This window comes from Monopterus albus, unplaced genomic scaffold (genome assembly GCF_001952655.1).
Source record: "Monopterus albus unplaced genomic scaffold, M_albus_1.0 scaffold216.1, whole genome shotgun sequence".
Taxonomy (NCBI): domain Eukaryota; kingdom Metazoa; phylum Chordata; class Actinopteri; order Synbranchiformes; family Synbranchidae; genus Monopterus; species Monopterus albus.
The window spans coordinates 274493-290754 of record NW_018128096.1 but is presented as its reverse complement, the minus strand read 5'-3'; the positions used below and the strand labels follow the sequence as shown (position 1 = coordinate 290754).

At 39.5% G+C, this 16262-nt stretch overlaps 1 protein-coding gene across 1 annotated transcript in view; it reads right to left on the bottom strand.

Annotated features, from left to right (window-relative positions):
• LOC109971142 (lymphoid-restricted membrane protein-like) overlaps window positions 1-16262 on the bottom strand; it is a 35696-nt gene that overhangs the window by 1024 nt on the left and 18410 nt on the right. Inside the window, 21 exon segments of the mRNA XM_020619220.1 lie at window positions 102-165; window positions 168-249; window positions 788-814; window positions 1608-1742; window positions 2855-2953; window positions 3190-3248; window positions 3769-3837; window positions 3951-3994; window positions 4268-4415; window positions 4585-4719; window positions 5173-5313; window positions 5757-5784; window positions 5872-5926; window positions 6090-6246; window positions 6660-6847; window positions 6988-7076; window positions 7301-7347; window positions 10671-10758; window positions 11881-12055; window positions 12847-12919; window positions 14356-14408. Coding sequence (XP_020474876.1) covers window positions 102-165; window positions 168-249; window positions 788-814; window positions 1608-1742; window positions 2855-2953; window positions 3190-3248; window positions 3769-3837; window positions 3951-3994; window positions 4268-4415; window positions 4585-4719; window positions 5173-5313; window positions 5757-5784; window positions 5872-5926; window positions 6090-6246; window positions 6660-6847; window positions 6988-7076; window positions 7301-7347; window positions 10671-10758; window positions 11881-12055; window positions 12847-12919; window positions 14356-14408 — 1956 coding nt within the window.

Here is a 16262-nt window from a genome sequence, read left to right as displayed (position 1 = left end):
AAAACATGCAGGAGGAGCGGCTGTGTGATTTTAGTTACCAGTACTCAAACTGAAAAAGAAATTCTTCAGAGATTTATAAAAATCTTAAAAGTGAAATGTACCTGCCAGCACCACCACCATGGCCACCCAAAGCCAGAGTCCCCTGCCGCTACCGCTGCTGTGGCAGCCGCCCGAGAGGAGGTCAGGCTGTGGGACCCAGATTGGGCCATTCCAGGGTCTATAGGAACAGGGCTGGAGGAGGGGCTCGGGCTGGAGGAGGGCAAGGACAAAAGAAAAAGGTACCACAGGCTGAACAGAAAATGAAATTAACATATTAATGGGTACAGAGCTAAAACGTTACAGATAAAGAGTGTGAATAAGTTTAAAACTGTGTCATTTGTGGTAACTTGTGCAATGGATGGCAAGCAGTGAATTGGCTGCAGCTTGTTGCAGTCTAAAGTTGGCTTCAGTGAAGCATGTTTTACCACCTAACTGTTAAAAGATGCAAAACAATTCACATTACCACTGGAATAATGAAAAAAAGAACTCAGCAGTATAGTTAATGGCATTTGCAATCAAGTTGGATGTGAGTAATGACGGTTAGGTAAAGGCAGCAGAGACACTTTTGGCCTGGACTCTCAACGGTAGGAGTGCTGCTTCAAATCAGTTTAGTCATGTGGAGTCAGTGCAAGGCTGTAAGTGGCCTTATAATGGCACTACTACCTGATAAATACAGGCCCATTTTATGCATGCATTGTTTTTGGACGCACAATCCACAAGCACTTCCCACTTTTCCCTAGACACTTACAGCACTACAAAGAGTTCTTCATGACTCCTGAGCAATGTGGAGGAAGGAAAAGAGTAAAAGACAGTTCAGAATGACACCATTTGCACAAAAAGAGTAAAAAAAGAGTAAAAGACACACCATTTGCACAAAAAGAGTAAAAGACAGTTCAGAATGACACCATTTGCACAAAATGCAGTTGCCCCATTAAAATAAGGAAAACTGTTCAAGCGTAGTAGTTTGCACATAAAATTGTTAAGGTGGCTAAATGTTAGTAAATGAAGCCCAGTAAAGATGGATTAGTGCCAGTTAGATGTGCTGCACATTGCAGCTCAGAACCTGAGATCCATGCATGAAACATAAATCACAAAGCTTCCAATATTATTTGTCACGCTGACATGCACTGATCTCAAGCCAGTTAGCAGCTGAAGGAAAAGGTTCATCTGTGGCTCTTACAGTAAAAAGTCTCTATTAACATGATTAATAGCTGCTGAGACCCTGGAGCAAAGAAGCTAGTCCAGCACAGAGCCATGTAAATAGAGCTTCATTGCTTACAAGGTTCCATATGCTCACCAAACTTTATACAACAGGAAATGATTTTTAAAAAAGCATGCAAGTATAATGTATGATTTTCTGCAACACCACAGAAATGGCCTCGTACCATCAAAAATAGAGATAAAATAAAGATATTGCAAATCTCTCATGCCAGAAACCATTCAATTTGCAGGTGTTAAAACCTTAAGCACAGTTAAATGATGAACTCCTACTACGCAGTTGGCCTTTTCTCTTTATTGGCAGAAAGTGCTGCTGAGTAGGTTAGTGGTGGGTATTTGGTTGGACTAACGTCTTGAGGGGCAGAATGAAGGAGGTGAGTTTGTTGCCCAGCTCACTTAGACTGGACCTCCTCCTCTCTGCCACTGGCTCGTCCTGCTTGTCCTCCGACTGGCAGTCAGTGCTGTCACAGGCCATCCTGTGGGCACTCATGGGTCAGGCAATCACAAACACACGGTTAAGTTGCACATTCAAAAATAAGCATGGCTACATACAACAATGATTCTGTAAGTGTATATGCACAGTTCATGTATATGCAACCAACAAAAGCAAGCAGATGCAGACATCATAAACATTTCCTCAACATTAGTGGGGGTACACAAATCAAGGTTTCTGATGAGATCGCTCATAGATCATGTTTGAATTCATTTTCTGCTATATAACAATTCATGCCTACCAATAAAAATTACATGCTCCAATATTACACCATGGAACCACAAAGCAATTTCACAACCTTTCAGATATTTGGAGAACAATAAAGTGACTGATTTGTAGCACCTGACTTTCAGTTTGGGTAAACAAGGTAAATTCCACTTTGTTCATGCAAACATCTGAAAGCATATGGTGCCATTAAAAAAAAAAAGAAGTCCATACCATCTCATACTTTACATTTTACAAAGACAGGAAAAAAATGTGCTACATTTGGAAGATGTCACAAAGGGCAGGTTTCTGATAAAAACTTCATGCGAGGATGGACCAGATGCATAAAAGATACCTGCTACAGTATGTGGTTTGATGTCATCACAGTTGTTTCTGGGCCTCAAACAATAATCAGGCTGTTCTGAATTTGTTCCAGATGTGTGAGAATCACCCTTAACTTCACATCACATCATTACTGATAACATCCACACAGCCACTTAGCATATTAAGAGATTATCAGGGCTTATTTTAATTGCCGTTGTTTTGGTATTTCTTTCAGCTAAAATTAGTTTTCTGTGCTTCATTATTCTTCATTAAATTACACTGTTACTGTCAATCATGTGACACTCATGAAGAAGAGAAGAATACACTCATTGACATTAGTGTCAAGCTCTATTTGACCATTCCAAAATAAAATTCCATATAACATCCACTGCAAAGGAGAAATTTAAGCTTTACCAAGACAAAAGTGGATAGACTATTAACCTACAAGTTTCCAGAATTCTCCACCCATTGGGTAATGATGTCAAACCACAAAGTTGCCATCTTTATGCATCTGTGTCCACTATGACAGAATTAGTGTGACACAGTCAGCATGGTATCCTTCTCAACATTTCTTACCCCTTCATCATGAGAGAGGGCTCGTCAGTGTCAACCCAGGCTGCAGAGCTAATAAAGCGTTTTAGTGGGGGGCGTGCCATGCTCTTCCCTGCCACACTCCTGAAAACCACCATTATCACATAGGTGCAGAACAAGAACAACCCTCATGTCTTAGTGTAGCAAGTGCCTCTGTGGCTTGAATAAATCCAACCACAGTTTCCCACACACCAGAAATAATGCTGGTGTGTTTTAGGCATTTTAACATTCCTTTTATTGCAACTTAACTCCTCTTCACATACAGACTAAGTCTTTAATATTATAATGTAACAGCAAATTTAACACATACAAAAACTTACCATGGGGATCGCTTGGTCAGCCTCTCTGTTTCAGCCTCTGAGCCATCATGTGTTTTGGACTGTGACAGGAAATCAAATGGTATGAGTCATGATCATGTTAAGTGTTTTTGCACAAATTAATCTATAACTGAAAATATAAAAAATATATAAACTATTTTCTCACTCAGTGCTTTATAAAACCTCTACTTGTTTGAATACCTAATACTCCAGTAAAGTTAGAAGAGCACTTAAACCTGTAACAATTTACATATTTAGGATCACTTATTATGACCCTTTTTGACAAATGTTTTTAAATAAGTATATTTTAAACATGTGACATTTATTCACCAAAAGTTGTTTATATTTGGATGGTGCACAAGTAAGAACTGGGAAAGAACGCTGCTGAGCAACCAGCAATAATGTGCTGAAAAATGGATGACAGAATATGCACAGCAATAATGTGGTTCCAGTGCCCTGCTGGTCAGCCGGCTGCAAAGCAAACTTCGGCTACATGAAGCTACATATGCACCCAGCATGGTGTTGTTGTGGCTGCTATGTGATGCAATTTTGAAGTTAAAGTGACGTTGGTGTCATTCTCACCATCTCAAAGTGCATGCTGCTTCCACCAGAGCGAGGGATTGCTGCTATGCTAACCCGCCGGACTGATGACTGCAACAACGATATCCATGGGGAGAAGAAGAAGAAGAAAAAAAAACCCCACTTCATTAACACCTATTAGTATAATTTTTGAGTGATGGAAAATGAGATCATCTGCAGCCAACCTTGCAGTACTGTGATGATAACTGCTTCTTACCACGGAAGTCATCTGGAAAGAGGAATACATTAGATACTTTGTATGTATGTGGTTTGTGTGTACAATGCATATCACATATAAACAGTTTATTAGCATTGTGGGTTAATATTTTATTTAGCTGGTTATTTAATCTATCTAGTCTAACTTTCACCAAATTTAAGGTATTGAATATCAGCACACAAAACAAAACAAAAAAAAAAAAACAGCCAATGGTAGTACGAGTTTAAAAACACATACGTTACACCTGGACAAACACTATTTGTCTCTGTCTACAACACCTCCAACCTCTTTCAGTTTGTGATCCAAACGACCTCTCATTCTGCATGAGTGTCTCTCTCAGCTCTAGCAGCTCAGCATGCTCCTTGGTGTACATCCTCTTCAGGTTCTCTACATGCTGGATCATCACCTCCACTGCTTTACCAATACGATTCTCCTGACATTCACATACACAAGACTCCAGTAAAACATCAGAATCAAAATAACCTTAATTGCAACACATTTACTGGCTCTTTTGTTGTTCTTGCCACAACCAAGAATAACAACTGGTTTCAGCTGATACTTTACCAGAGAGCAGAAACTCAAGTTAATTGTTATTGGCAAACCTGATGAATAGCTCCTAGCATCTCAGAGCGACTGGATACCCTGGTCATTGACTGGATAAGGATATCCAGGTTCTTCTGGAGCCTCTGGATGATCTCCATGGACTGGTTATCATCCTCACACAGGGGAATCAGAGCCTGGGAGGAAACGTGAGGTAGAGGGAAAATGATAAAGACAAGACAAAATGAATGAATACCTGACAAATTATTTTAGAAAGAATTTCCACTCATACTACTATCCACTCCTACTATCTTACACTTATTCAGCTACACTAATGATTTAATTCACGTGTATTTTTGTAAGGCAGTTGTCCCCTATCACAGCCACCCAACTTATGTTTGCTATCAGCAGCAGTCTAATGTGAAACTTGTTCAAACATGCAAAACTCACCACATGAAGCCAGACCAGAAGCTGAACATGCTGTGATCTTTAAAAATCACTTACAAATATTCAGTGGCTAAGTCAACACCCCTACAACTGAGAATGTAAATAAAATTACACTTGGCAAAATGAAGTTCCGTTGTCTAGTGATAGGGAAGACTAAGTGCTTAGTCTACACAAAGATGGACACTTTAAATACACAAACTGACCTGCAGTAAGCCTTGGCAGCTGGAAACCTCCCTGCGGATGTTCTCTTCAGCCAGGTCACGTGATCTCTCCTCCAGCCTGAGTCTCTTCTCCAGGGTGAACATGTCGCACTTGAAGCCCAGTGCCAGACGCTGGAACTCTGCCTGAAAACATAAAAATAATAATAATAGACTTTTGAAAATGCTGGACTGGGGCTAACTGCTGCACAAATATGGCAACATATCTGTATTCTGTCAGACCGAATGACCATTTCAAACATTTCTTGAGTGATTAAAATTCCCTGATCAAATCCAGCATTATTGTACTGATTGAAAAGTTACAACAAATAAATGATGAAGCTTCCACACCAATAGTAATTTCAGATTTCAAGAGTCTGATCAGTGGGCATTAACAAAAAGATCCATTCACTTTCGATCATTATACTTTGAAAAGTAGTGCAGTTACTAACAACACTATCTAAATTAAGTGTTATGTATATCTCTACTTTCAATTATGGATTTTAAATCTGCTTTCAAAGACACATAATACCAGATTAAACACCAAATGCTTATACATTTGTAGTTCCAAGAAATCACTGTATACATACCTCAATCTCCTTGTCACTAGGTGACAGACTGCAGATAGGAAGACAACAATTACTACTGTGACTAGCCTTGTTACATACATGGATAATTATGGATTTAAACATTAAGTTGTCTTACCTATTGCCGTCTTCTTTAAAGGTGTCACTGGTGCCAGAGACCATTGATATCTCAGCTTGAGAGAGAAATGATAAGCAGAATATGGCATGACAAATACCTGAACAAAATGCTGAAATCAATCATTTATTTTTACATATTTGTACATATACACACACTCATTATTAAGAAAACCTGTAAATGTTTAGTGTCTAATAGTGTACAATGACAATCACACATACATTCCTTATCAGCAGTCACGTTGGTCTCTCTTGGGTCCTGAACCTTATGCTCCTGGATGGCCACCATGGTGTGCGACAGCTCCTGCAGGGTCCGGATAAACTTTATCGCTTCTCTCTGTTGTTCCTCTCCCTCCTGCTCTCTTTTAACCTCTGATCCCTATATCCTCACATTCATCCCAACATCCATAAGGTTCACTTTACCTACTCTCTACTCTTTAAGTAGTTTGCAGCAGCAATGCAGTTGGTTCTTGATTCTGAATGATCTGATCCTTAGTGAAGCTACAAGGAAACTAATGCATTTTCCTTTCCCACTCCCTCTCATATAGCTGGAAAAACAACATTGCTCTTCAGGTCGCAATGTCATGAAGATACCAACAGCACAATTGCATCACTGACAAAGAAAATCTCAGTGAGACTAGCACCATCACCATGATCCTGGTGATTCATCAAATCTAACTACAAGACCTTCAATTAAAACAAATTTTAATAGAAAACTTTCATATAATATGCTTCCTTTAACATAACTTCTAATAATCAGTTGAAAATGTAGTGGGAGTGAGCATGTCTTACCAGTTCCCTCTTATTTTTGCCGAGGAGGAGGGGGTCCTTTTTGTCTCTATCCTCCAACTGGGTGGGGTCAGAGGTCACGCTGCTCGTGCCACTCCTTGATTGGCTATTGTGTGTGAAAGATGATCCTGATGGAGGCAAGCTGCTATTTGAGAAGGTGGTTGCTCTGCTGCTGTTGAGCTGGTCTGTCCCTGGAAAGATGAGTTGGTGTGTGGGTGGTCAGAGTTATACACACACACACACACACACACACACACACACACATAAAAAAGTGTAAAACTGTCAGCTTTGAAATAGCAGATTCTCGCTTTATCACAATTGTTATTCCCACCTGGCATGATGGCAGCTTCAGGTGGTGCCTCAGCTGTACTGTCCTGAACACTCTCCTCCTCTTCCACCAACACAGGTAGCAGTCTTATGCTAAAACACACATTGGACCTTTACACAATACTATAGTATTTGCAAAAAATCTAAACCTTATTGTATTGATGTAAAAAAAAAACAAAAAAAACTGCTGGCTTTTAGACTTCATGCAGAGAAAACCGTTCTGTCTGAAGGAGTTTCTGCAGCTGGATGTGAAGTGATGTGAAAACGGTACAAGTTCAAAAGGTTTCTGTGATAATAATTGACAGTTAATCACTCACCAGTCCTCTGCTGTTGATTTGTCTGTTGACTGGTTCTGGCTCAGGCTCTGAGATGGACAACAAAGATGGGGGAAGCAGATGAGAAAAAGACAGATGGCCTTGGAGCGCATTTTCAGTCACACATTTCATGAAATGGTCAATGATTAAAAGGCACATGCACAAATGCATTCATACACATGTAGCGTACCTGTCCCATGGCAGTGAAATGCTATCTAAGCTGTACAGTGTAGAAGAGAAAGAGTGGACTGATTCTTTATGTAACATGGAGCTTCATGGAGAGCTCTGCAGCTCTATGAGTGTGTGTTGCTGAGAAGAGTGCTCAGAGAACATGTTAACACTGGCACAGTGCTAAGTAGTGGAGGCGGACTGTGTGCACAGCCGTGTGAAAACACACACGCTGTGTTTTTATTTCCTTGTGGGGACTTTACATTGACATACATTCATTTCCTGTAGACTTATCCTAACCTTAACCATAACCATTACTTGCCCAATACCAAACCCTGACCCTAACACTTAACCTCATACCTAACTTCATCCTAACCCTAAACCATGTTGCCACTCTAAAATTCAGTAAGTTCCTTGTGGGGACTAGCTTCTGGTCCCCACAAGGATGGCCAAGTCCCCAAAGTGTGAGTGTGTTAACAGGTTTTGGTCCTCATGATGTAAATAATACAAAGGCGCACACACGCACACAAAACAGTGTAAGGTGAGCACTCAGATCACTAAAATAGGATATTGTGTAATGACTGTACCTAATATCAATTTTCGTGCTGCTCAAAAACAGGAAAGAAATGACTTGTGTTAGATATTTTTAGTCAGATAGATATTGGATAGATACTTTCTGTATTAGAAATGTTTAGTGGAGATAGGATGTCTAGTTAGACTGTTAAATGCTTAGGCCTGCATATGAGTTGCTGCAGGGTACATCTGGTCAAGGCCACCAGAAAGAAGAGTTGATGACTGTCACCAGACAGGGTGTTTAATATTATTATTACGATGTGTATAACTGTAGCCTTAGCCATAATGTTCCTATGTTCGAGTCACGACATGTACTAGAGGTTGTGAGAATGTTTTTAGCTACACACCACTTAACCAACAGACATACACATTCACACATTGATTTGCTTGATGTTTTGACTATTGCTAGAGCCAGCTGCAAAGATGGTGAGAGAGACGTCTCGGTTGACGTTTCTGTGTAGTATGGGGCTAGCCCAACCGAGGGGATATAATGTATAGGCCTGTTGGGGTTCGGGGTCTTTCATCTTACATCTGCCTGCGTGCAGTTTGGAGGTGCAAGATATCTGAGCGTGTAATGTTAATTTTACCTGTGATCCTTTAAATAAATCAGCACTGTTTTGAAGTTACTTGGACTGCCTTGTCTCTCAGAGTTAGCATTGTAGCAAGAACTGGTTCCTACACTTGGTATTTCACAGATCCAACATGTAAGCAGACTTCAGGGCCATCTTGCATCCAAACCAACAGTGAAGCAAAATTAAGATGGCTGCTAGTTACCTTTAAAATCATTAATCTGCAAGCATCTTTAATGGGTATCAGATTAGTATCCAACACATCATCAATCTGACTGAATATTCTTCATAAGGAGCCAGAAGTTAAAAACATCCAGTCCTCCTAAGTGTGGGGAATTTCCATGTCAAGCTTTTTTCTTTGCTGAGCTGTGACACCTGGAATTTTTCCCCCTGCACATTCATGTTCAAGGACAACATCTTAGTAATGTCATTTGTATGTCACAGATACAAAATGTTTGACTGGAACTGAAGATAATAATGTTAGGCATTACTTGTCATGTTTCATTATCATCCTTCTTTGTACAAATTATTGTGACAAATGTTCAATAAATTCATCACGGCCTGATATTTAGAACAAACCTTGATGATGGGGTTTTAATTCACCACTTCTCTCCACCAGGACAAATAAATTTATACCATCTGATTTTGAATAACTTAAAAACAAAAAATAAATTAAATGAATTTTGAGACAATGTTGTAATAACATTGACTTACTGTAAGTCTCTAATACTTACCCCAACATAAATATGGATAAAATTTACAAGTAAAATAACAATTTGAATATATCCAAATTATTATGTTAATAAGAAACAACACACGGTAACCAGATTAAAAACAGAAGTTGCTGTTGAATCATCTAAAACACTTTAATCTGGGTGAAAACCGTTTTTTGACCAGGGTTCTTAGTGCACAAACTGGATTTTGTTTACATATGGAAACCAGCATCAGAGCCCGTCTTTGACTTCATTTAGACTTTCTCTGTCGGAATCCTGCACACACTTGCAGGTAGAAGACTGAAAACAAGCCCATCCCATCTCTCAGTAGCACACAAAGACAAGAGCTTCACAACACAAGTAAGCCAACAAGTACCTCTCTTGGTTCCAACATGAACATACCACTGGCCCACATTTAAGGCTGGGTATAAGCATTATGAAACAACCTTGCTGTTTAGACCATGCATCAAACCAGTTTACTGTGTGTCCAAGCCTTTGGAACATCACTGTCATCATTTAGATAAATTCTTCAGATTTTATATCAACAGGCTCTCTCTTATCATGTTAGTGTTTTTCCCCCGGGTGCAGGGTCTGGTTAATCCATTACTTGTGACACACTAGATAACCGACTGGTCAGCCTGACATTGGCAGTGCACTCATACACTGGCGATGTCACCAGGAGCAACCCGGGGTTCAGTGTCTTGCTCAAGGACACTACACCATGCAAACTGGAGGAGGGAGGAAACTAAATATGAATTAAAGTAAATGACTCATCTCAAAATTGGAATGTGTATTTTTCAAACTAAAATTCAATTAATTATTTTCAGAAAGTAAACCACTTGATAAAAACAACTATATGTAATATTTTTATCCTTCAGGAAGCTGTTTGTTGAACTGTAAGATATCTTGAACTTGAAGTAAGGTTATATTATTTGACAGAGAAAGCAATTTAACACCAACACTTTATTGTAGTTTGCAATATTAAATACATTGTACTTGCCTCCTTTGGATGTTCTGGAGCAGTCTGTAGGATGATGGCCACCAGACTCCCTGATCTTTCCCTTAAATTTTACATCCCTGCTCTCTCCTCTTCTCCTTGTCCAGGGTGTGGACTCCCTCTGAAGCTTTCTGAAGGAAAGCTAGCCCATGCCATCCCCACTGAGCCGCCCACCCTCCCCACTTCAAAACACACCTACTCTCACTCAGCTAAAATATATATATAAACTGGGACTGACAAGCAGAAAGATGAGGTCAAGAAAGAGGAAGTAGACATGGTAAGCAGCTGGTGCTGAAGAGAATAGAGGAAGCTATATTCCTTTTTGCATTAAAACACTTCCCCTCTGTACCAACCTTAGCACGGCTCATATCTGCTGGGCTCGTTTCCACCTGGACTTCTTTCTGTTCTGCTCCCCTGTAGTCCTCGCTGGTCAGCAGGGTGCTGACCACAGGTGAAAGGTCAGAGGTAAACTATTAGGCACTTTGTTTTTCTTTGGATTCTTGATTAAATTTACATACTTTAACTGTGCAGTAACCCAAAACTGTTAGAATATGAAACAGAGAGAAACAGATGAGGAACAGCATTTCTCTCTCTGTAGGTTGACTGTACCTATGCAAAATATGACTGCAGAGCTACTCATTAGCCTACACACTCCTCCCACAGTGAGGAAAACACCCATTTGTTTAGCAAATGTGGAAATGACAAAAAGTAAAATGGTGACTTCAACTGTGACTACTGATTGAGACTTATCAACCTCAAATCTCACCAGGGACATTCAGAGCTATGAAAATGAGTCAGGATGTAAGGATCTGTTGACCGAGTATGAAGTTTCTGTTTTGGATCTCTCAGGTGGGATTTGTCAACCAAAACTTTAGACTCAATAGGTGTGTCTGTGGAAACTGTTCCTGTTTATTTAGACTTGGACTTACCAAGGATGCAAAAAGAGAAACCCGAGCAACAGTTTGTGATTATGCATGTTCATTTCTTATCTTCTTTACATCATTTATCTCAGTACTTTTAATATGTAATAATTCTCAACATTATAAAAAAATAAGTGATTCACTGTCAGTGATGAGTAAACACCCTGGTCTTCTCATACTGCATTCTTTGTTTTGGAAAACCCTATTTTGTCAGGCAGACAAATTGTGTCAGATGTGTCAGGAAACAAAAAAGTATCAGAGGGCATATTGAGAAAGACCTACTCTATAATCTGCTGTGTCACCCATGAAAAAAGCCACTACCCTGTGTATAGTTGTCTCTCACTCTCACAGCATAAATAGAGAACATTTTTGTTTCACAGCTCTATAGCTGCATATATTTTTAAATTCTAATGAAGTGACTGCAACAAACTTTGCAATATGCTAAAAACAAATATCTTTACAGAAGTTAGCAGGACTGTAAAACAGACACTATGCAAAACATTTTTGAGAATACCTGACTTTTTTGTGTTTTGGAACACCCAATGCATAGTGGACATGTACATTTACTCAGCAATATGTTATTAGCTGAAATTTTCATAAGATTCCCAGTCTATCAAAAACAATATATATTTTTTCCATGTACCTCTCACTCTGGAAAATAGCCTCATCTGGTCCATGTGAAGTGCTGTCAGGAGAAACTCTCTCTGCTGTCATCAGAAGGTTGTTAGGTGCAATAGTTTGGTACTGTTCAGGTGAGGTGCTCATATTTTGGGTTGGACCACTGCAGTGAGATGATGTAGTTTCACATGTCTCTGCATCTGGTGAAATGAGAAAAAGTAACCAGTAAATAGTTTTTCACTGCCAAGTATCATAAATACTGTATGTGATGTTTGGTGTATCCAGGATTACAGAATATTGTGGTATTAGCTGGTGTACATTTCCCAGAATGCATTTTTTCAACAGCAGAAAACTGAAATTTCCCTCAGGATCAATAAACTACCTGTGTAAAACATTAGCTCAGTGTGAGCTGTGTGCAAATGGAAAACATTAGCTTTAATATTTTATGTAGCCAAAAAACAAATGTTTAACATTTTTTCTCCATGCAGCCTATATTGAAATTAAATAAGCTGTAATTAGCATACTCAAAAGTATATTAACTGACTTACCCACATGTCACTTTTGGCTTTTCCCATTTTAGGGGTCGCCACAGCAAATCGTCACACTGACGACTCGCATGTTGACATTTGGCACATGTTTTACGCCGGATGCCCTTCCTGACGCAACCCTGATTCGAATCTGGGCTGCAGCGGCGAGAGCGCTGCGCCTTAACCACTAGCCTACCAGGGACGGCTTTTAACTGACTTACCCAGTTAATAAAATTCATATGACAGCATGTGATCCTACAAGTGTCATAGCTGACTACTATAAACACTATTATGTAATGCATTTTTGCCTTACCAAGTACATACTTTTACAAAGCAGTTATGGAGTTCTGGTTTACCAGAAATTAAAAAAAAAATGATATTCATATGATATTTTGTAGAGTTTGACCCAAGTCTTCTCTCTAAACAAACAGCATACCAAGTGAGTCAGAAGGGGGAGATCTTACTGTTTTTCTCTGGTTCTGGGCATCTTATGCTAACAGCCTGTGAGTGGGCGCTCAAAGGCACTGCTGCCTCTTCCTGAAAAAGACACATACAGACATAAGACAAATATTCAAAAAAGGAAAGGGGTAAAAAGATCAGATAAGCAAATGCAGTAGCCATGTATCAAACTGCAGGCCCAAAATCAGTCAAAAGAAATCTTGGTCAGATGAGATGGCAGTACATAAAACAACCAACAAAATTTTACAGCTGACTGACAACACAAAGCATCTGCCCCATCAGTAATATGCTGTTGGAATTACTGTCATCCTTATACAAATTCATAAGCAAACCATCACTTTCATACTGAATGCATAATTAGTATTTAGCAAAATTTGTTTTAGATACCTTGCTGACATGAAATTAAGTTCAGTCCTCGAGTGTCACTGCCCTGCGTGTTTTCTGACTACCCCTGCCTTACCCGCTGCTGATTACCTGAACCAGGCATGCTGAGTCAATCATTAGCTGGATGATACCAATTCACTTTTGTCTTTCCTCACTCCACCTTCATCTAAGATAGTATCTTCCAACTTCTGACTTGACTGAACACACCTGGTCCCAGTAATAAGCAGTGGGTAGGGCAGGGATAGTTGGAAAACAAGCAGGGCATTAGCTCTCGAGGACTGGACTTGCCAACCCCTGTCTTAAAGTTTCATCACTGTAATTCTATTTAAGGAAGACTGTTGCAGACTGCTGCCTGGGAGCAGAGGTTGTGAATATGTGAAGAGCTATTTGGTAGGCAAATTACAGAAGAAGAAAAACAGAGTGTAGAGACTCAAGGAAGAGAGTGAGAGAAAGGCAGTATTGTGTGTGTAATGACATGCACTACATTTGACATTAAAATTATATTAAAACAGAAAAAGACAAACTACAGATACTGTATATTAACAACTGCAAGAAAAGCTCAGTAATCCTCATTACATACAGTATTTCTGAAGTCACTGCACTAAGGTACAAGCACATGTGAGCCATCACACATTCATTTGGGTGTGTGGTTGCTAGAGACTGAAAGATGCTTAAAAGTCAGTTGGGTTGTATTTTTAAAAACTTGTTTCAAGGAAATAACTACTCCTCTTGAGCCTGATGTAAAGTTACACAGTTATACAACTTGTATTAGCTACATCTATCTGGGAAGGAAGCTCACAATGTTAAAGATGAACTCTGAATTTATTCTAAAATGCAACAATTTGTAATTAAAAGAAATAAGGTTTTCTGAAGTATACTAGTCAATGTTTTAAGAAATGCAGAATGTTATATTAATGACATGCAAATTCCAAGATTTCAATAATTCATCACTGAACTACTTGAAGTCATCATTTGTGCCATTATCAGAAACTATGTAGTAAAATATTATGGAAAATACAGAAAGGACAGTACTCCAAGGTGACATTCAGGCCAAATTCCAAACCTGGTGACCATGCTATACTACACATACATCTAAATACATGACAAGATAATTTCACAATTTAATTTACCTGCAAAGGTTGACAGTTCACCTGTGGCTTTGACTCAGTGTGGGCTGCATAGTCTGTGTGGCAGACAGAGAGGAAGAAGAGAGTAAGAAAATATAAATCAGGGGAAAATGAAAGTAGGAAAGAGAAAGAAGCAAAATAAAGAAGCTGTTAAAACCTAAACCCTTGTCTAATTGATCTACAAAGGTTAACTGTGTCCAAAAAAGCAACCCCACCTTTTACCCTACAAGGCTGGACTGTCTATTATGCAAGGCATTGGGCTGAGGGAGGGGCAGAGGGGTTAAAATACCATGCATGGCTAAAATGGAATTAAGAACCACATTCTCACTCAATTTTTTGTCTCTGCCCGTCAGGCACTTATGCAGGCAGATGAAAAGGGGATAACTGAGCTCACTTCATAGCCTCAAACTGGTCTTATTCCTGGCCATAGAAGGACCTCAAGAAAGAGAAAAGTTCATATACAGTTTCCACAACCACAACCTTTTGAAGCCCAGGGCCACAACAGCTATAGAAGGAAGGGCTCTATTACCAAGGCCCTCAGATTGTGTGTATGCTTAACAGTGAGTGACTTTGTGTACTGTACTGGTGCTTCAAAAGGTGGCTCAGTGACCATGTGATCCTCATGGATTACAGGAGAATAATCCACTCTCCGTCTCATTCATATACACAACTCAGACAGTGATGAAGTCAGTAAGGCCTTATTCACAAGTTGAGTTTATCCTGTCAAAAACTATGTCAGACAGTGAAATGTGCAGCCTGATGCACCAGCTGGACATGTGTGCGATGTCACAACAATGTTTAAATAGTTGGTTTTTACTAAAAACTGTTTTTTGACTTCACAATCCAACAACTGCAAACAGTGCTGTTTAATGTAGCCAATGTACATTTTCTCTTGTCCCTTTTATAAGTAGTCTTATTTAAAAGCATCAGTAGTTATTTAAGCAATAACAAATGCATACTTAATCTAAAATGGTTGTTTAACTGTTACATCTACTGCAACAGCCACACATGTGCTCAAGTAGATGTACTATAGATAATATCCATCCATCCATCCATAATCTATACTGCTTAGCCTGAAGAGGGTTGCAGGGTAGGGGGCTGGAGCCAATCCTATGTGACACTGGGCAAGTAGTGGGGTACATCTGAACAGGTTGCCAGTTTATCACAGGCCTAACACTTAGAGATAGACAATCACACACACCCACATTCACTCCTACGGGCAATTTAGAGTCACGGACCAACCTAAGCTGCATGTCTTTGGACTGTGGGAGGAAGCCAGAGTACCCAGAGAGAACCCACAAAGGCTACAGAAAATATATAAAGTATATATAGTCACAAAAAAATTACTTTGAAAATAGCTAGCAAAAGTCCCTCAGCACAAAAAAGGTGCAGTTAAAATTGTTGGTTCTAACGTGTGGGAAGTGTGTTTATGTATTTACATTCAATGGTTTTATTATTTACTTGAGAGGTACAGGATGCATCAGCCTACACTGTTGTTGCATAAGGTAAATTCAAGGCTTATTTTTACTGTTTACCCAGAGCTAGGAACAGGGTAAAAACAAGGGTCACGATGGGGCTAGAAAATTAAAAAAAAACAACAACTATATTTAGCCCTGTTTGGCTTAGCTTTAAGAGATTCCACTTAGCTCTGGGCTCATTCTGCTGTATACTGGATATTAAAGACTTAAGGAAGACTCCCAAAGTTATGAGCTTTTCCTGAGATACAGTCTTCTTCTTTCAGCTGTTCCCATTAGGGGTCGCCACAACGAATCATCTGTTTCCACCTAACTCTATCCTCGGCATCCTCTACTCTCACACCAATTAACTTCATGTCCTTTTTTAGCACATCCATATATCTCCTCTTTGGCCTTCCTCTTGACCTCTTGCCTGGCAGCTCCATCTCCAACATC